General features: G+C 37.8%; 1 protein-coding gene across 2 annotated transcripts in view; it reads right to left on the reverse strand.

Moving 5' to 3' along the window:
- Positions 2077 to 22302, reverse strand: part of CERK (ceramide kinase) — a 43695-nt gene continuing 23469 nt past the window's right edge. Inside the window, exons 7-13 of one of the 2 annotated variants that reach the window (XM_021384660.1) lie at positions 19478 to 19552; positions 18203 to 18355; positions 16562 to 16667; positions 13301 to 13371; positions 7970 to 8172; positions 5753 to 5961; positions 2077 to 4801 (exon numbers count right to left, since the gene is read on the reverse strand). In XM_021384660.1, coding sequence (XP_021240335.1) covers positions 4702 to 4801; positions 5753 to 5961; positions 7970 to 8172; positions 13301 to 13371; positions 16562 to 16667; positions 18203 to 18355; positions 19478 to 19552 — 917 coding nt within the window. In that variant the 3' untranslated portion in view covers positions 2077 to 4701. Of the gene's footprint in view, positions 4802 to 5752; positions 5962 to 7969; positions 8176 to 13300; positions 13372 to 16561; positions 16668 to 18202; positions 18356 to 19477; positions 19553 to 22302 lie in introns of both variants that reach the window. The other variant, XM_021384659.1, reaches the window with a different exon arrangement.

The raw sequence follows: 22302 nt of genomic DNA on the forward strand, positions 1-22302 counted from the left end.
GGCAGTTGAGTTAAGCAAGTAACTGAAGATTCTTAGCTACAAAAATCTTTAACATGATCTGTTCTGACAGCTAAGCTACTTCGCAGAACTCCCATCACTGAATGCTTTTAAGAACAGCTTACAGAAATACCCAGGAACAGCTCAGGGCTTTATGTATGCAGTCATTTTCTGTGGGAATTTTGCCCACAGAAATTACACAGTTTATGGATCAGCCCCTCAGCTGTGCGCGTTGCTGTCCTACAGCTTTAACCTCAGCATCACTGCCATGCTAACTCAGCCCTCCTCCTTGCTTGCTGCCCAATGGCCCCCTTTCCTGAAATACAGTTGCTAAATATTAACATGAAAAATAAATATTCAGCAGATTAAACTCATCAGCCATTTCAGATTACTGCACATTGCTCCAAGGAGTTGCTTTTACAATTGTCCTTTAGCACCTCTCTTTGAGATGCTGCTCTTCTGCTGAAGTTTGCAAATATAGAGTACAACTTTTTAGGATTATGTCTTCTCAAGAGCAATAAACCTTTTATTCTGTCTGCCAGTCATAAATATTCAGCTTCTGGTAATCTATCCAAGCCTTTATTGCCAGCTTCTCTCTGCAGTTAAAGTACACATGCCCAGGCAGTGCTTTCCAGAAAAAAAAAAAAACAACCAAAGACCCTGCCATATCTGTGCTTTGTTTTCCTATTTCTTATTTTTCTTCTAAAAACTTTTTTGCATTTTCTCATGATCATCCTTTCCAGGATTTGGCCTCCCTTTCCTTTTCCTTTTCCTTTCCCTTTCCCTTTTCCTTTTCCTTTCCCTTCCTTAAATTTGCATCACTTCTGTTATTCCTTCAGTACTTTTCCTTTATGGATAATCAGTTGCTCCCTTTTTTTTTCCCCCTGTTATACACTATGAAAATCTTTACACACAAACCAAACAAGTCAGCCCTATACCTTAGGTGAAACAGATGCCAATAACAGCAAGCTCTTCTCATGTAAGAGTCTTAAAGAAGCAAACACCTTCTGAAGACAATCTTTTGTCAGCAAATCAATATGTGCTTGCTAGGAACTGTTTCTAAACAGTAGGAAAATGAATAAAAAAAAATTGTTAATCCTCTCATAGCAGAGTATTTGAAAGGCCCAAAAGCAGACCAAATGTCCCACCTCCTTTAAAGCAATGGGACTAGTCACACATTAATTGAGAATGTGCATAAGCCCTGGCAAGATACACGCTGCATGTACATCAGTGGGTGAGACATGGACATGGCCTGGGGAAACTGCTGCTTCACTGTGGACAGAATTCATTTGCTAGAACTTGAACACCAGCTAGAATCTATTAAATGTGCTTAACTATCTGCTAAAAATTTGAAATAAGCAATGTGACTAAGACGAAGGATAAAATCCTATTATTCATATTAAGGCAGGAGTTCTAAAGAAACAGCAAGACAGACATGTTTGGAGAAATTTCTGACTCTAGATACATAACATCTTTCTGTTCATGAATATACGAGCTATATGGTGACATTCCTGCAAACACTGGCTTGTTGCATAACTTCAAAAGCAAAGTCTGTGAAGTGCTGAAAAGCATACTCTTACTGTGCCTACTGTTCACATATAAAGAACATGTTTTACTTCTTAGTAGGAAGCATACTGCATCAATAATTACTGCAATTCAAGTCTAAAAAGTACGTTTTTGGCATACAGTATGTATTAATTTAGTATAATATGTAGTCCATGTTTATTACAATGGTAGTTGTCTTTGACATTTTGTAGTTTACAATTTTTTAAAGCCAGTAACTCCAAATACTTACAACTAAGATTTTTCTTCCCCTTCAATCTTTAGTTTCTCTTAATAGGATTACATAGTTGTAGGAGCAATCCAGCCTCACTAGCTGCTTTTCTTCACTCTTAGCATTGCCTGCACTCACGCTGGCTGTAAAGCAGTGGTCAATGCTAATGAAAGCTTATGAATTACTTCGCTGCCGCTTTAACCCACCCACATCCATTACACTGGGTGCATTACCTCTGATAGGCAGAAACCTCACAACAGATATTTTCTTTCAAATCAAGCTGTAAAAAGAAGAAAACCACAGTATCGCTGTACAACATAATTTTATTTTTTTTTCCAATGAATTCCTTTAGCCTCATAAAACAGTACACATTTTCTAATCTTGAAGCCAGCAAGATTGGGAAATAAAAAAAAAACAACAAAACAGGGAATCAAACTTGGTTTTCCCATACTTGACTTTCATACTGAGACTACATTCTGAAGGAAAAAAACCTAGAATTAAAATGAAAGCATGTACTACGTACACAGCTCTCTTCTTAAAAATGAACTGGATATGTCATACAGCTCATCTATGCTGCTTTGCTAGTATAATATGCTACAAATAGAATTATTCAATTCAACTATGCAGCTTTCCTATTTTCTAAGATATTTTAATATGTTGCAATACCTTCAGTATTTACTTAACGCTTTATTATGATACTATTGAATGATCTTTTCCTCCTTCTCTTCCGGTGGCTCTCTTTCAGAATGGAGGCCTTCACTGTGGCCTTTTTTGGAAACACCAGGTGCAGTTTCAGACATTGCAAGTACTCAAAGCACTTCAACATCACAACCAGATTAATCCAGCATTTTTTTTTTTTTTAAGAGTCTCATGACTTACTAGCAAACTAATGGAAAAAAGCTGGTTAGTATTTCTGCTGTTCTCACAAATGAGAAATTGATCTAGATAGCTGTAACGCTTCATCTGTTGGTGAGTGGTATTTACACTGTCATATGCTAGCCAAGAATTACAGCAATTTGAAATCTTGGTTCTTTTACAGTATTCAGAGCTAGACCGAGCTAACTGTAGAACTTTTTAAACAAATTATACTTTCCAAAGGTATTTGTGTTTGTATGACTGCATCTTTCATTTTCCACAGGGTTCTTCATTCAAAAGTACCATTTCTCTTGCTAAATATGGCTTTAAAAATACAGTATATTTAACATTTTTGCATTACAAATGTCTGAAAAACATTGGGTAAATCAACTTTTCAAATCATTGTATTACTGAGGAAAGTAAACAGCACTACTTTTGGAAAAGTATTCAAGTATCTCCCTGAAATTTTATATAATGAAAAACAGATCCTAAACTTTGTATGACTGTACTTAAGCAATTATCATTCACAAATCTTTTTGGTTTTTTGTCATACGCAACAGTATGAATAATACTTGTAGCAACAATATAGCACATCATTTTGATATTACACAAAACTGGAATGTTTCAACAGAAAAAAATAAATCAGCCATATAAAACATATTTCAAGTGCTTCAGTAATAAACTGACCAATCACCATGGCTTACACAGAGCAAATATACAGGAAACATGAAACCAGCATAAGGTGAATGACAGAAATGCCAATAAATATACATGAATAGAGAATAATTAGCTGTTCAGATAGACACACAAAAATCTGAGATGCAGCGAGCTTTAACGAAGAGAGTGGAGGTTAAGTTCTGATCCTCATCAAACAGGAACAAATCTGCTTGACAAGAGGAAAATTTTGCCCCAAGACTACACTTTGGATGTGTGTGAGCCACAATACACAAATTCAAGTATAACTTAAATAATCACTCTGTAGTTGTACTTGATAGTCTAATGTATTTTCTGTAAAAACAAGTCAGCACAGTGATTTGTGATTTATCAGATGCCAGTTTCTTCCTTTGACTTCACGTCACACTTTACTTTGCTTCATATTTAATAAAATATTATTTTAAAAACATTCAGTCATCAAATAATATTTTCAAACTTAACATTCCAACATCTTATTTTGCAAAGACATTTTCATGTATGTTATAGAATCTCCAAAGAATTGTGTACTGAAGAGGAAAGCTTTTCATATGTTAATTTTAGCTATTTTTAAAATTGTAAAATTTGCTGGTGTTCTATAAGATATTTATATTTTCCCTTGCCTATGCCTTCCTGGTATTACACACACCCCTGTGAGTTGCTTGCAAGACATTTCAGTTGCAGTACACGGTATTTGGTATAATCCCAACAGTCATTAGACGCTTTATAATCCCAAACAGCAGCATGCAAGGAAGCACTTATAAACAGGATATACAGGAGAAGTTATGATCTATCTACAGATGTGCTTTTGTTTTTAAAAATATTTCTAAACTGTTATTGTTATTACTTAATGCCAGGAATGTGTATTTGAATTGCATTGATAAGTTGCAAAGTATTGTCAGAACTACAAAAGGAAAGATTAAAAAAAAAATATGCAAATGACAACACTGTTGTCCAGCATTTAAGCCACATGCAATATTTAACACTCCCAGCGGAACACATTCTCTCAGATACTGAAGATACCTTATCTTTGTATCCTGGTTTGATGGCAATATAAAGTTCAGTGTTTTATAACAATTACATATTATTGCAACACAACTGCTAAACCAGCTCTCTAAAAAAGCACAGTATTTATCAGTTGTTGTGTATACATATACGTACGCCAATTCTCTCTTCTCTAACATAACTTAGATTACATTACTCCAAGACATATTTTAATGACTACAGTGTTAAAAAAAAAGTGAAATAAAAAGTCTAAAATTATATTGAAACTATCACAAAAAAATCCTAAAATTTTAAAATACTTGTCAATTTGACTAAAACGTATATATACTCAATTTCCTTGAGCATTTATTTTTTTCTTCTCCTCATCGGAGGAACAGTACCTATACTAATTGTTCAATGCTACTCTGGCTGTAGGCAGCTTCATCTTTACAGTTTTCCTCGATTCCCCTTGCAAACAGTTTCATTAACTGGCAGTGAACCCTGAAAGAGATGGAAATCAATTAATCATACTTTAAAAAAAAGAAATGATGCTATATATTTAATTCTAATGATCTATGAATCTTGGGCGCTTGAACAAAGGTCCTCACTTCAGACTACAAAAATAGCCTTCATTCCTCTAACAATCTTTCCCTGCAAGGAAGGCTGCATGCTTTCACACTTCCATCACTCCTGCTAGTGATTTGTTCCACACATCAAGTTCCATGGGACATCAGGAGAAGATGACCTTATACAATATACATTGTATACACTGGACTAACTTAGATGCAAATATTTAGTTTTGCATTTTTGTTTCTCTTTGATCTAAAGCAAACAAAAACACACAAACCAAACAAAAAAAGCCCTTCAAATTTCAAGAGCCACTATTCTCTTCTAATTTGATTATCTGCAGAACTGCAAACTGCTTTCTCCATATGCCAAGGCTTAAGATAAGACTGGGCTTATCAGGCATCAAAATATACAGAAACACTGAGCATGTCCCATATTTTGTAAGACAGAGGTGTCAGTTAAGCAGCTATCAGTTGGTTTCTATATGACTTTTTAAAAATGGAAAAAATGACTAGCATTTTCCTGAAAAATACTCTGTTTAATAGAAAAGCTAGTGTTCAGAGTAACAAAATACTCCGTTCATTTAAAAAGAGTCCTCCCAACAATATCTCCAACTTCAGCCCTTCAAACATGTAGCATCAGATTCTAAGAACTAAGCTGGACTTCAAGGGTAGGGTTATCTCTCTCAAAGTGGTCATTTACGATAGATGGTTGAACTGGAAAGGACCCAAAACAGCAAAACCAAAAACAAATTAAGTTTATTATCAAAACACTCAAATATGCTGTGGTGGGGACATGTTTTGAGAATATCTTTATGAGCATCTTTAAATCAATGAAAAGGCTCAGTATATTTTCTGGTACATATAGGGAAAAATTGATGCTCACCTCACTTCAATTGCTGAACTGTCCAGAGTTTCTCCATCACAGTTCCAAGTGCTGTTAGCAATATTGCAGCAGCAGGCTGGATGATCTCTGCAGAACTGGCCAAAATGTTTCTTTCCTATGTCTGTGACACTGCTTTCATTGTCTTCTGAAAGCTTTGATGTAAATTGAAAACTCTTCACCCGATAAACATCTACAAACGAGAAGTCAAACTACAAAGAAAAAACAATCAATCAAAAAAGGCAATTACAATTATTTAAATATACTTGATACGTAAAGCAACTCAGCATGTCACATTCTGTACTCAGGAAAGTCTGTCATTTCCAATTTTTTAGAGAAGTTCACCTGAGGCATAGAATGACTTTTGTTTTTAAAAAACTGCACAAGCCAGAAAACATAAACTAAAACTGGAATCCTACTTTCCATGGTGCTCTTCAAGTAGCAGCAATACAGCCACTTTTTGGAAAATGAGGTAACAGGTTCTGAGATTAGAAGTAAATGGGATATAAGAACTATTAAAAAAACCTATAAAAATTGATTGTAACGTGGAATCTAAGTCAAAAAGGTTTGGCTTGGATCCTTCTACCATCCTTACAAATTGTTCAACTACAACTCTAAAGATGAGCTATTCTGAGCCTTATCCTTCAGCATTTAGGATAATCATAGAATAATCAAGGCTGGAAAAGACATCCAAGACCATCTAGCTCAACCACCCACCTACCGTCACCATTTCCCCACTAAACCACGTCCCTCAGTGCCACATCTAAACGCTTCTTGAATATTGCCAGGGTTGGTGATTCCACCAGCTCCCTGGGCAGCCCGCTCCTGTGCCTGACCACTCTTGCAGAGAAGAAATGTTCATAATATCCAACATGAACCACTCCTGGACCAACCTGAGGCCATTTCCTCTAGTCCTATTGCTAGTTACATGGGAGAAGAGCCCGACCCGCACATCACCACAACCTCCTTTCAGGCAGCTGTACAAAGCAACAAGGTCTCACCCGAGCCTCCTCTTCTCCAGACTGAACAATCCTAATTCCCTCAGCCACTCCCCATAAAGCTTGTGTTCCAGACCCCTCACAGCTCTGTTGCTCTTCTCTGGACGCACTCCAGGGCCTCAGTGTCTTTCTTGTAGTGAGGGACCCAAAACTGAACACAGTACTCGAGGTGCGGTGTCACTAGAGCTGAGTACAGGAGGACAATCACCTCCCTGCTCCTGCTGGCAACACTATTTCGGATACAAGTCAGGATGCCATTGGCCTTCTTGCCCACCTGGGCACACTGCTGGCTCATGTTTAGCCAAGTGTTGACGAATGCCCCTAGGTTCATTTCTTCCACACAGTCTTCCTGCCACTCTGACCCAAGCCTGCAGCGTTGCCTGGGGTTGTTTTGGCCAAAGTGCAGGACCTGGCACTTGGTCTTGTTGAACTTCACTGGGCCTCACCCCACTGATTCAGAAAGCACGTGAGAAGTGCAAAGCACTGCCTTGAATTCCATGGCAGTACGATTACATTACAAAAGTGGGTCTACAGGAAAGTAAGAGCAAAGGGAGATACTATACACCAACAAAATAAAATAATTTCATTTAGAAAGTAAGTAGGATCGGTTTGAGACTAGTTCTCTTTGATGTTTTTAAGAGATGATCTGACTGCAGGATTCAAATGCATACTAAGTTAGGAATAACTTTTGACTCTTTCAGGGATAGAGAAGTCTTGCAGCGAGGTCTTGACAGATTAGAGGGTTGGTCCATCACCAACCATGTGAAGTTTAACAAGAGCAAGAGCCGAATTCTGCACCCAGGACATGGTCAACCCTGAATATATGTACAGACTGGGAGATGAGAAGCTGGAGAGCAGCCCCGCAGAAAGGAATCTGGGCGTTCTGGTTGATGGCAAGTTGAATCTGAGTCAGCAGTGTGCCCTGGCAGCCAAAAGAGTTTTAATACCATCCAAATATTAAATACGTGGAAAATGTTATAAGACAGAATCCAAGTAGCAAAAGTGGAATTTGGTTAGAATGCTACGGCCCGAGACTTGGCTTAGGTAAAGTGACTTTTGTGATGGTACACATATTCAGATTAAGCCATACAAAATGCATAAGCTTTTTTTTTTTTTTTTTTTTTTTTAATATTTTGCAGGTATTCTTTTTGTCATATACAAACGTCAGCATTCACAACTTAAAACTTATTCTGGAGAGTTCATTGTCAAAAGGAATACACACCTGGTCATCTTGGTTTGTATGTCTGACAAGATAACGTAGAAAATCAAATCTGGAGCATTTACGAACTAGAATGAGGTCAGCTGAACCATCTGCTAAATGAGCTGCTGGTGAAAGACCTTTTGGACTTCGTGGACAGGCACAGCTCATATTTACTACATTGATGGCTAGAAATTTCCCTTTAATAACCTTCCAGTCTTCTTCATCTTCTGAAAGACATGAATGAACACATGGATATCAGATATTACTTGATCTACACATAAGAACAGTAAGAAGCAATCATCACCAGCATGGTAAAGGATTTTACTAGCCATGTTTATGCACGGCCAGTACATATCTAAAAAAAACCCCAACATTTCCAGATTTCATATATTAATAGAAGAAGTTGCTTCCCCTCCTCACACACCATCATTATCTTCTAGTGCTGCTTACCATTTCCGAGATAGGCATGTCAAATTCAAGATCAATGTATTTCGGTAAAATCACTAAGTTTCAGGCAAGGTCAAGAGACAGGCAGGTTATAACTCATGCAGGTTAAAAAGTTTAGGGGGATTTTTAATTTTAATCTTACTATTTAAGATGTTATTCTTAAGCAAGCAATGATGCAGAGACAGTGGTTTAGTGTCTGGTTTCTAACCCACTCCTCTTTCAGCCTCAATGCCACAGACTCTCTTGAAAAACAAACAAAAACAAAAAAAGATCAAAAGAGAGGAGATGACTCAGGGTTCAGGAAGTGCCAGCATGCAGCAGATCAGCAGCCCATTATGGAACTCCTCAAAAATGTCTGCAGATGAACAATATTAACAAAGAGTTGAATTTGTCTCTGCAAAATATTCAGAAACTGCTGGAAAAAAAAAGTGTTTTCAGTAATATAAAACTGTTCTGTTATATTAGACCTAAACTGACTTTAAATGCGTGATGAAATAGATACTGCCGGGAGGCAGAGGAAATTTCTGGAATGAAAATTGTTTATACTGGCAGCCACTGCACAGAGATATCTAAACTGTATTTTCTTGTATAAGGATAAAAATAGATTAAAAAAGCCTTTGCACTTTTACATTACACATGATTGCCTTCCTCACTACAATAAAAAAAAAAAACATAAAGCAGCCATACCACTATGTTTCGTCTCCAAATATAAGTGTGCTCAGATATATCAAATGAAGAACTCCACAGAACTAATGATCTCAGAACAGTCTGTGGAGATACACACAGTTCAAAAACTGTAGTCCATTAATGAAGTGTCACTGTAGATGATGGGGGTAAAAATTAAGCAACAAACAAACAAACAATATAAATTTTGTTTATAAAAGCTTGTTTAACCAATTTGATCATCAAACCACAGGCAGGTAGCTTTTGAGCCATATCAACTAATAGCAACTTAGAAATCTAGTATTATTCAGTTGCTCATGTTGGTATTAATTTATAATTAATTATTCAAGGTGCTTCTTTAATGAGATGATAGATGACTTGTATACTAGATATTTCATGTCCTGAAATTCCATTATTCTTTACTATCTTAGTTCTTAAATCTCACTATCTCAGTTCTTACATTTACTTTAGAGAGTCATTACCACCATTGTCTAGGTAAATGGTGGACCTAAGTTCTATAATAAACTTATTTTGAATTGACCTCTTCAAAGCTTTATACACCAGAAGAAAGAGGAAAAGGAAAAAAAAAGTACTGTAGCTCATCTTTGCTCTTTCAGCTTTTCTATCTTCCTGGACTATTTTTAATTATTTTTTAAAATGTATTGAAACTTCTTGCCATCCCTCCTTTTTAGTACCTGGAAAAATTCAACTCCAGGAAAACTAGAGTAGGATGGTTACGTGACTGAAGTCTTAAAGCAAACTAAAAATAACTTCATAATTTTTCCATCTAGTCTGTCCTCTCTATATTGTGATAAACAAATCAGTAATAAAAGAAATGCAGCTTTGTTAGATTCAACATTTTTGCATCATTTGCCAGAGTGGTTTTAGTATCAGTTATGTTTGCTTTACTGCCGATCATTTTTTATGTGCTTTCAAAAAAGACATTACAGAAAGAAATCATTTAAATTAGCTTCAAAATGTGTATCATAAGAGAGAAGACAGACACATACATAAAACTACAGAATGACTTTGTTCAGGCTGCAGGCAAACGATGAGACTGTTCTGAGATTATGGTAGCCAAACAGAATGTAAGAAACTACTGGAAACATGAGACATTGTGCAACCCAACAGTTATGTGAGAAACTGACAAAAGTTACAGGTGGTGTCATGCAGACTGTCTGAATTTCACAGGTGGTTAAGGGAGTTATTGGAAGGACTGCACAGAGAACTGAAGGAGACCATCTTTGGGGGAGCTGAACCTTGCAAATCCAACAGCACCTACTTAATCGTACCAGTATTGCACAGGTCATCCAATCAGAAATATCAATTTTCGGCACTGATGTAGCAAAACTGGAAACAATTAGGGAAATTTAGCTAAAAACAGCTGTTTATTTGGCAGATGAAAAGATTGGAGAAGGGGAAGAAGCGGACTAAGGAAGGACAAGTGCAGACAACAGGGAGATCAGGGGTCACTTGAGCATGAACGTGTACTGACCGGAAGCCCCCTTGATGTGCATGTGACCTGTTGAAAACTTCAAGTCACACTAACCAGACCTGAATCTGTAAGAACTCACAGTCAGAGCTGGAAGCCAGCTAACAGTGCTTGGTGTCTGGATTCTGGATGTACCAGAGTCTGAGGGACCCACAGACATACACAGTTCAATAACTAAGTGTATCTGTAGGTTCTGCTGCAAACTGGGTAAAAGATTCAGGATCTGGGCATTGATAGTAGAGAGACTTAAAGTACACACTAATATTTGAGGTATCCCTCAATACAAGCATTGTTGTGAATCAAGGCACTAAGGGGATGTGTATGTTCTACTAGCAAACTTCAGTCCTGATGAGGAGAGAAAGCAGGACTGGTACAGTTACGGTGCTCATGTTTTATGTGGGTATCTGTAAAGATACTGACATCCTGTCTGTGTTGGTGTCTGTGTGGCCTGCCACATCTGTACTGTGTGCATGTCTATGCCTGCATGGGAAAATGTGTTAATTGATGTTTCTTGGCTACAGCTGGGTACATGCACACTGAGAGGGGGAGAATGTCCCTGAATCTGAAAGTCCACAAGACTGTAATAGATTTAACGGACCATATTCATCACTCTGGAATCTCAGCTCATGCTAATACTGAATTTTATTTCATGCACAATGCTTATCAGTCATCTGTGTCCAGAACTATACAAGTGCTTTATTTAAAAGAAAAACAGGCACTCTCTGTTATAGAAGCAAGAGAACGGAAAAAAGACCCTTTAATAATGAAACCTTTTGCTGTTTATCTGAGAAGTATTAATAACTTGGTCCTGAGTGCATCTACATGTATTAACTTCTGAAGTATGGTCACTGTAATAATTAAGTCTCAATATACTTAGGGTAGAATGCCTATATACATTCTTACGTGGTGGAAAAGCACTGTTTAGTAAAAATTGAAGCACATCACTCTCTAAAGAAGCATAACTGCTCAGTAACAACAAAGTCTGGGTATTTATCACACCTTAAATAACCAACTGTTCTTCTAACCATTCTGCAGGATGCCTCCCTGTAATATCACAACTTACCTAAAATATCTTTTATACAGTAGGGCAATGATAAACAAGGGAGAAGGTAAATGGCACTCATTTCAACTGTCTGCTGTGTACACATACTGCCAGTTGCTGAAATCAGCCTGAAGTGTTAGCACTGAAAATTTACTTAGCACACGCACGCAGACTTCTTCACAATACAAAGAAATATGTTAAGTGATGGTCAATGCAAGCATTCTTTTAAACTCATCTGAACTGTACACAGACCAAGTATACACAATGAAAGAGTCAGCCAATACACTTTGTGAGTAAAAGCTTACACGGGTTGGTGATTTAAAATCTTTCTTACTGCAAGTCAAGAATAGTGAATTGTTATTGTTCGCTTACCAGTACTACATGGAGAAGAGACTACACAGCAAAGAAAACCAGCTACTGGAAGTAAAATTTAGGACAATGTCCTTCATAATCATTTGCTAAGCTGACTAAAGCAGTCAACTGCTCACTAACACGTATTTCACTTTCTTCAGCCTTTGCTCCTTTGCTGGATCAAAACTAATAACAAAAATAACAAAGAAACAAAAAAAGAAAAAAGACAATTTCTAACTACAATTACTTGCTTCTCCCTATGAAATTTTCTTACAGAAAAGAATCCCGGTATCAGATTTAATTCCTAAGAAGATATTATGTAAAGCAATTTATTTATGCCTAGGTTCAGTTACACAGGCTTTACAGGCTACCAGTGAATCTCTGCAGTATGATGATACTCTTTGCAAACAAATGGCTAGAACCACACGCAGAAACTGTGCAAAGTAAGTGTGATTACAAGACAAACTAGGTCATAAGGACCAATGTTTGTGTTAAGAAATTTATAGTTTTATGCATTGGACTCTGCAAGAAAAAAAGAAAGAGAAGAAAACAAGCCCCCAAGGTAAGGCTGCCTGTTGTTTAAGAGGGGTTATCTAAAAAGACAAACTGAGACCAGAGGCTAAACTTGGCCAACTGAAGTTTCATATTTTCTTTCTGCAGAGTCAAAAGTGTATCAGTGCTTCCTATTAGGAGGCAGTAATTGGACATAAAGAGATAGGAAGACTACTGCATAGCATCCAGCATGTAAATAGTTGTTTTAACAAAACAAAGGAAAAGGTATGCCCATATGAAAGTGTACACGTAGGGTCTGGAATGAAGAGAAGAGGATACGTATAGCAGAATGAGAGGAAGATGAGAAAAATCTCATTTAAATTAGATTTACCCCTTCATTTACTTAGAAATACCTAAAAATTCACTAGCTAGGTTATTATTATCCAAGTTCACAGCCTCATATGTATATAATAATGTAACGAAGGGTGACTTTTGTGTGAACAAACACTAAGCTGAATGCTCATCTATTCCGAAAGTTATCTTACTGAACTTCTTTCTATACTGGCTCACAGTTTATCAGTCAAATCCTACTCACAAAAAGACGACAAAGTCCCAGCTCACCAAACATATATTTCTTAAGGAAGCCCAACACATCAAAATATTTAAGTAGTTAATACAATGTCATCAGAATTGTCTGAGGCTTGGGTGGAAGTGATGCCTTACCATGCCTTTCATGTATTTTTTTTAAAACTTAAAAGAAACATCATTCTAGAAACCTGCAGTGACAAACACACTTGAGCTGATATATACTGAAAAACAGTAAGTTGCATAATACTACATCATTTTACTTTTTATGATAAATTACCTTCATGTTTGAATCCATACTTCTTGCGTTGTTCTGCCAGTTGTTGCTCACTTTCCTTGCAAACATAACATCTGAAAACAGAAATACTATTCAGTGCCTTAAAACAAAAGTATTCAGTTCAACTTTTCTGTGTTTTACCTAATAACAGTAAGAACATTCCCCTCTACAAGATGGAGCACAGCACCAGCAACCTTGATGTAGCATGAATCATGATAGCCCTGGAGACCCTACACGTACTTAAATACATTGCTAAAGATTATTGGAGGTCAGAAATAACAGCATTACATAGCCATAAGATCATACAGGTTGAAAGGGACCTCTGGATGCGGTCCAAACTTTTGCTCAAAGCAGGTCTGACAAGGAAAGGTTATTCAGTATGCTTTTCAGTCAAGTTTTTTAAGATCTGCTAGGATGGAGCCGTGAGGTCCTCCAGGCAATGTTTCAGTATCCAACTGCAGTAACAATAAAAAACAGTGACATACTGGAGCTAGTCTTTCATTTCACAAGCCCTGTAAATGGTCTGCCTTCTTTGCTGCAAGGACGCACTGCTGACATGGGTTATAGCCTGTTGTCCCCAGGACCCCCAAGACTTTGTCAGCAGAGTTGCTTTCCAAACTTTCAGTGCTCACTCAGTACTGCTGCATAGGACTACTCCACCCCAGGTTCACACTCCTCTTCCTGAACTTCACAAGGTTCCTGTCAACCATTTCTTCAGTCTGCCAAGATCCATATGAACAGCAGCCTTGACTTTCAACCTAGTGACCATTCCTCCCAACCTGCTGCCATCCATAAAACCACTGTCAGTTCACTCTGTGCCACCATCCCAGTCTTAAATAAAGGTGCTGCACAGTGCTGGCCCCTCTGTTGATTCCTGAGGCACACCATTAATAATTAGCTATGAGCTGGACACAGTACTCACAACCTTTCCATACAGTCTAACCAGTTTTCCACCTTACCACTAACGTAGTGTACACCTCACTGATTTAGTTTTAAGAATACTACAGAAAACACTATCAAAGGCCCTGCTAAAGTTAAGGTATTTAACACCCAGTGTTTCTCGCACATCCACAGGCAAAAAAGGCATTTCTCAGCCTTTCCCCTATCTTCTGCCAGTGAGTCCACTGCACCACTAAGCAGTAGGTCCACATTTCCTTCCACCTTTTATGATCAACATCCATAAATAATCGTTTTGTAAGACATAATGCTCTTCACATCCCTCACTCATTTCAACTCTACCCAAGCTTTGGCTTTCCCATTGGCATCCCCATGTTAAGCCAATGTGTCTGTGCTCCTCTAAGGTAACTCATTCCACTTCTAGCTTTTGTTTAATTCTCAGTTACATTTTGGTTTTGGTCAGGAAGATTTTTAGCATGTTTTTCTTTTTTCATCTTTACTCAAGTTTCTGCATATCAGAATGGTCTGTTCATGTACTACATACATCCTCAAAGACCAGTGAACTCTCCTAGACCTCTTTGTCCTCCAGTGTTGCATGGGATCTTGCCAAGATTCCTGAATAAACCAACATCTGTTCTTCTGAAATTCCAGGCTGTAATTCTACATTTTGTCTTGCTTGCTTCTCTCAGGATTTTAACCTTTGTAATCTCACATTAACTGCTGCCAAGACTACCATCAACCATTGCATCCCCCATCTTCATTTCCTCCAGCTGTCTAAAGGCATAGAATGGTTTGGGTTGGAAGGGACTTTAAAGTCCATCCATTTCCAAACCACCTGCTATGGTCAAGGTTGCAACCCACTAGATCAGACTGCCCAAAGTCCAAAGAGCTCATATGCTCACAGTACTCATGTGAGCAATCCCACTCTTTCTATGCAATCTCAAGGAGACACGAGCTCTGCAACCATGCATGGACTTAACTCCTCCTTTTTGTTTCACACAACATACTCCATGTGTTTGTGCTAAGGTACTTGAAATAGACACCCAGTTAAGTTGATATGACAGAGGGGAAGCTCTCACTCTCTAATGTAGTTTCTAGACACTTTCTCAGTACCATTTCTTCTCTCCAAGCTTTAGAAAACCTCAGCAAACCTAATCTGACCCTCCATACAAGGCTAGCCATACTGTCTGCAGAGGTTGCTCCACTTTGCCAGATGGGTGCCACTCCTCCCCAAAACTATGTTTTTCAAAGAATGTTCTTTAGTCATAAAAAACATCAGTCAGGTTTGCAGGTGGTTTCCTCCATTTCCTGCAGGAAGCAGTCTTCAGTGACTGTCATCCACTTCATTCATTCCTTGCATTGAAGGATTTGGGCTCTTGCCTCTGGAAAGATATTTTCAATCTACTGTTAATCTCCTCAGTTGCTAGATAGCTTGCTCACCTCTATGCTTTGATGACAATTCAGTGTTTTACCAAAACACACCTTTTACAGGTGAGGCTGCTATTGCCTCTAGACCCAGCTTCATGGAGACACATCAGGCACTCTTCCACACTGAGACCTGGATGACAGTCTTCTCCATCTGGAGCACCCCTGGCATCAAGACACCTGATGTGTCGGCACTATTGCTCTAGCTAGTTCCTGGAGACCACGTACTGTAGCATGTCACAGCACTATTACCACACAGTCTCAACAAATTCCATGTAGTCTCCCAGTTTCTGACTCCTCTGTACCCTGCTGTGCTGTTAGATGCTGTGACAATTGCTAGATTTCTGTTAGCTGCAATCATATATCAAGAATAATAAATACTGACACACAACTTGAAGCAAGAGAAAGCCAAGAGAAAGGAAGAAAAGCCAGAAGATTTAGTTAGGTCCCTTGACTGAATAAACAAATGAAGAACATCACACTGAATTTATAGAGGGTAATATTCCACAAAAAAAGACTAAATAGGCAGCACTCCATTAAATGACCTATCCTTACAACCACAAGTTGTCGTGAGACAAACAATTTATAAAATTGTTAGTTCGAATTACAGTGTGAACATTTGAGAATTTCTGAGTAATTATTCTCATTTTCAGAAGCTATGAGGCATCCAGAGTTGTCCTTTATTAGCAGTAACCAAGTATAATGCCCTCAGTATCTTTTTAACAGCATACTGCGCTGTTACACTTCATTTCATCTAAAACCGGGGAGTGGGAGGACACTAACAAAATTACAGTGTTCTCTTCAATGAGTAAACAAACTTCTTTTTTTAAAAAAGCGCATCTCTTCAGAGCAAGTATTTTGATATTAAAGAGCAACATTGCCATAACCTCTATTTACATACAGACATTATCAAACAGTACCCAGAGATAAACAGTAGCCTACCCTGTTCTGCAGCTATCTTTATCTCTTGGAGATCCCAGTGTGTGTTTTGCTGGTTGAAAAGAAATTGTTCCTTCATAGTAATGATGAGAAAGAAAAGTCTTGAAGCCTACATAAAAGAGGTATTAAGCAGCATTAAGCCTTTACAAAGCCACATTACAAACACCTCTGCTTACATCCTTTGACTGTTCTTCTCTTTCCTTCTCTAAGGACCACAAAAATAGTTTTTCTCCCCAGGCTCACTTCTTTTTGTGTTGTGATGTCTTAGATTGGAAAAGGACGTATTCTCCTCTTCCCAACAAAGAACTTACGAGTTTTTAAACATTTCCACTTAAGGCCCTTACTTTGATGTCTTTAGAAGACAACAGAAAATTTTAGTCATATGAAAAAACCAAAAAAGGCAAAAAATACTTCCCAGTAGCATAAGATTTGCCCAAATATTAGCTACCTGGGCTAAACCAGTCAGCTCGGTCCACAGTACTGAAATAGCAAAACAATTCATTCCAAGAGATGAATGTCCAGAACAGAAGAGTGTCTCTTTCCAACTGACTAAGAAAGTCAAAATGATTAACACAGAAAAGATATTACTTTTTGGGCAGCTATCACTACATGAGACACATCAACACATTTCTACAACTGATACAGAACAGTGCTGAAGTGCTAGCAATTTTACTACTGAAAAAAGATAATCAAATTTAATTAGGGTTGCTTTCAACATCACTCATGAGAGTTCAAAGCTTTTTAGTTCTTTCTAAGATCATAAAATACTGGAAGTATTAATTACAAGTTAATTTGCTAACTGCGCTATTTGGTCAAATTCAGTACTTTAAAAAGCAAACTGTTAATGTTATCCCTCAAGTTACAGTTTTACAGAACACAGTATCATAGAATGGCTTGGGCTGAAAGGAGCCTTAAAGATCATCTAGCTCCAACCCCCTGCCACGGGGAGGGACACCTCCCACCACACCAGGTTGCCCAGAACCCCATCCAACCTGGCCTTGAATACCTCAAGGGATGAAGTATCCACAACTTCTTAGGGCAACTTGTTTCAGTGCCTAAACATCCTGTGAGTTAAAAATTTCCTCCTGATATCTAATCTAAATCTCTCCTCTTTTACTTTAAAACCATTCCTCCTTATCCTATCATTAAGAGACCATGCAAAAACTTGGTCTCCATCTTGTTAATAAACTCCCTTTATGTACTGGAAAGCCCCACTGAGGTCTCCCTGGAGCCTTCTCTTTTCCAGCACGAAGAAGCCCAACCCCCTTGGGCAGGCTTTCTTCGTAGGAGAGGTGCTCCAATCCTCTGAGCATCCCTGTGGCCCTCCTCTGGACCCACTCCAACAGCTCTGCATCTAGAGTCCCAGGCCTGGACACAGTACTCCAGGTGTGGCCTCACAAGAAGAAAGCAGAAGGGAACAATCACCTTCCTTACCCTGCTGGCCACTCCTCTTTCAGTGCAGCCCAGGATACAGTTGGCCTTCTGAGACAAAGTGATTCAATATACTAGGTATCATAAGAAATTTAAAATCAAGTTCAGTCTATTCTTTACATTTAAAAGATACAGAGAAGCTTGGTTTAGAGAAGGGGTATCAACTGCTCCAATATGCTTACATGCTGACATGTAATTATTATGCTAAGTTACCTGAATAGTCGTATCTCATCGGACCCATCCACCGTTTCTTTTCACTGTCTTTTAAAACGTCTCCATAAAAACCGTAACCCAACAATGATACAGCGTACTTCAAAAATGTGTTGTTGTGATGCACAGATGAGACATCCAAAGGCTGACAGTCACCTACAAAGATAAATGCAAGGTTCTGCTAAGGCTTCTTTTGTTTCAACATGCAAATGTGATAATAGCTTTAATGTTACAGACTTTTTAAATATGTGAAGTATATTTATACACATGTCGTATATACATATGTATATTTTTTTATGCTTGCAGAAGGAGAAAATATTTTTGGAGGACTAGTTTCTTTCAATATTTAAAAACCATTTAGTATTAAGTGAAGAGAATGGCCAGTATGCTAGAAATATATTAAGAAGAATTTACACTCATGCTATGTAGGAGTGGGAAGGTATGTCATACAAGAGGTCAAAGCAGCATCTGTACATCTACTGAATACTAAATCCTGTATTTCATAGTAACAAGAGGACTCTGATGTCCGTGTAGTGGCAGCTCTTTAATCCCAGTCCAGTGGTGCTAAACTCTACATACGCTGAACAGCTTTAACCATAAGTAAGCAACAGAGAAGTATATGTATAAATCTGCAAGAACAGCTCCTAAGATTGCAACTGTTATGCATTCAGTAAACAGATAAAGTAACAATCATCTGGAAAATCCATCCTTATGCTTATACAGCATGGATATAACTGAAGACTATCCTGTATAATTTTTCAAATTAAGTATTAAGGACTACATGACTATGATTCTTCAGCATGTGGCAGATAGGACTGACATCACTAGTCACAATGCAGTGAATACACAAGCTGTCTCCACCTCCTTTAACCCCAACACAATTCAGGGACTCTATTACCTGAGGACTTGGAGAGTGGCAATGTCAGTATCTCTACTTACTGATGGCAATGTATCAAAAACTATTTACAGACAAATAGCTGTCTGCCTCCCTACTTCCTTCTCAAACATGTGATTTTTAGATTGCAAAATGGCAATTATCAGCTACTTCCAGTCAAACAGAAGTCACACTTGTAACTTGGCATGAAAGCATTAAATTGCACAAGATTACTTATACAAATAATGTTTTTTAAAATGTACATGCTACTCATGATAGCTTTCTTTAAGAGAGATTTATCATCCGATAATTTACACTGCTTATTGTATTTTTCTGCTATTTTAATATCATGCCAGAGAGCATGATTATATTTTCATAGCAAACAATGAACTGTGACCACCCACCTATAATAATATGAAGAGCTGATGTTACTGGATCAGAAATGCCAACAGTTGAATAGCATATGCAATCTGTTGAGCCTGAAAAATGAAGATCAAGAGATTACTTTATATCTTTTCAAAGCAAGTATTACTGGTATGGTCCTCCAAATAAAATCTTTATATTACTGCAGCCTGCCCCTTTGTATTTTATGGAACAAAATAAACATACTGACACAAATATTATGATTTATGTTGGAACAATAGCTTTCTTCCCACAGAAAGTAGAACCTATTTGTCCCTGTACAAAGGACCTCCAGTATATATGAAATTAATGTATAGCAGTTGGTGAAGGGAAATCAGGTACATGGGAAGATTATGTTACAGCTTTTGCATTCATTATGGAAGGAGGTGAAGGAAGGTGTACACTGATCTCAGGAAGAGATACCAGTTTCCTACGTTCTAGGGGAGTGCTCTAAGCCCCAGGCTGTCAGCATCCCCTCCCTCCTCCAGCTGCATCTTATAATCAGAAACTCCTGCTTAGTTTGATTATTTGAAAGTTAATAAATATTTGCTTTCAGGAATTGGTTTATAGATAGGAGAGCAAAGTAGACAGAGATATGCCTTTACAGTCTTCAGCAAAATATCTAAAAGCGTAAAAATGGAAGATTTAGGTTTCACCTGCGAATGCGAATCTTTTTTCTAACTACTTCAGTCCACTCCTCACTCAGTATGTCCACTCAGTATTAGCTGCCATTTAGAGACAGACAACATGCCCTCAAGCCCTATAAGAACAATCTAAGAGCCTAACGTGGAGTTCTGAATTCTATTCTGCAGCAGGGACTTTGAAGTCAGTGTCAGATGTACCAATGCATATAATTTGTTACAGCACCTGACTCCAAATCTATCTTGTAGTTTCTCCACTGTCTTTCCTCAAAAAGAATTCCCTGAAAGGGAAGGCTGGGAATATGAAAACAAAAACTTACTTTGTCCACATATCTAATCTTAGATTTGCTACTGATCTACAACATGCAGACCAGATAGCAATTGATTCCTAAATCAAAGTAAAACAGAAAATTAGGAATGGAAGAATGACCAATCGCTATATAAAATCCACTTTTGGACCTTCCTCTCTTTGAAAGAAATCAGAACATATACCATTACCAGTGGGAACAACAAAAAAATCCTTCTGCCTCTGACTCATTTCTCAGGTAATGGACATCACTTCCCCTATCAATTAAGTGCACGGAAGAAGCTTCTATCAAGCAAACATTATGCAGAAGGCAGCCACTGTGAGCAAGGAACAGCTGCAGGAGAGCAGAACTGCAGAACAAAAGAAACACTGTGACTACGATGTCTCTCGACAAAGATGGAGGTTCGCGATGCTGCAAGTGTAGCACTGCAAGCATATGTAATTGAATAGGAAACAACTCCAATTTCTTTCAATATCACATCAGAAAAAGTACACACAAAGTGTTACTGTGCCTCATATTGTCATCTATACTCATTAATTCCACTTAAGCAAAAAAGAAAATTCTCATTACTTTTAAAAAAAGATCAAACAAACAAAACAACAGCCACTAGAAGATATGACCTGTTTTTATTCTGCTAAATGCACAAGTCTAGTACTTCCTCCAAGCTTTCAACTTTCTCCAAGCTGAGTCTGCATTCTGCTACTAGAATTACCCTGAAGTCCATTTGGCACCTTGCACCATTTGAAGGGACGTAGGAAATAAGACATCTGCAAAATGCTGACAGCTACAACAGTAAGATTTACAGGCTCTACTAACTGTAGTGATTAGGCACCCCTTGACTATAACATCAGTTTAGGTGTCCACTGAACATGCAGGCAGCCGAACATAATAATCAAAATCTGAGAATCTATTTCTCATTGAAACTTGCCCTAAGGAGATTAACTCTGTTACCTAACAACGACCAGTGTCAAAGTGCTGCAGATGATTCTGCTTGGCTTCCAACTGCTACTGTAGTACACTAGATGCAGGGGGCTAGTACATTTCAAAGGGCACCACGCCACCATAGCTAAACAGCTGAATCCCAGACTAAATACCTAAAGTCTCCCAGCTAAAGAAAGTTCTCATTCCGAACATTTTAATACTAAGACCCTACTGAGAATAGTAAGTACGTAGAGGGCACAACAACTCCTTGGCCTTAGCTTAGCTGGTTCACGACAAAATAGGTCCGATTGCTTTGAATCTTTACCATACACCATGTACGTCTCATTAACCCATTTTCCCCAGAGGTTTTTATTAGGAGGTTTTATATAGCCACACAATTGCTATATAGGCAAATTCTTTTTTACATTCTATCCCTCTACAAATTTAAAAAAATTAACAAAATAATGATATAAAAATTAATAAAGGAAATCTTTTAGTTAGCTGTAAGGAGAAATGGTTAATATATATTTATTTAGATAATACAGCTTGTAACTCATACTCTCCATAGAACACTTTTGGTAAAGCAAAGAAAGTAAGGGGATGGTCTGCATTACAGAAAATGCAGTACAGTTAAATAACCAGATCCGTAACCAGACAGACCCTTTCCACTATATGTGTACGCAAATATTGTTGGACAGTTGTGAGTAGACAGATTGTCCAGACAGGTGCTCAGACACCACTTTATAAGCTTTAGATTGGTCACAGAACTACCAAAGCAATAAGTAAAAACATGGCGTCTTACTTGTTGTACGGAAGAATTCATGCCATATGATTCTATGGATAAAAATCAACAATTACCAGCTGAAATAAATGAGAGGAAAGCAAAGTGTTCAAACTAGTATTTTGAAAAATGATCAAGACTACTAACTTACCACTAATTTTCTCAAAACAGAACAC

Source organism: Numida meleagris, chromosome 1 (genome assembly GCF_002078875.1).
Source record: "Numida meleagris isolate 19003 breed g44 Domestic line chromosome 1, NumMel1.0, whole genome shotgun sequence".
NCBI lineage: Eukaryota > Metazoa > Chordata > Aves > Galliformes > Numididae > Numida > Numida meleagris.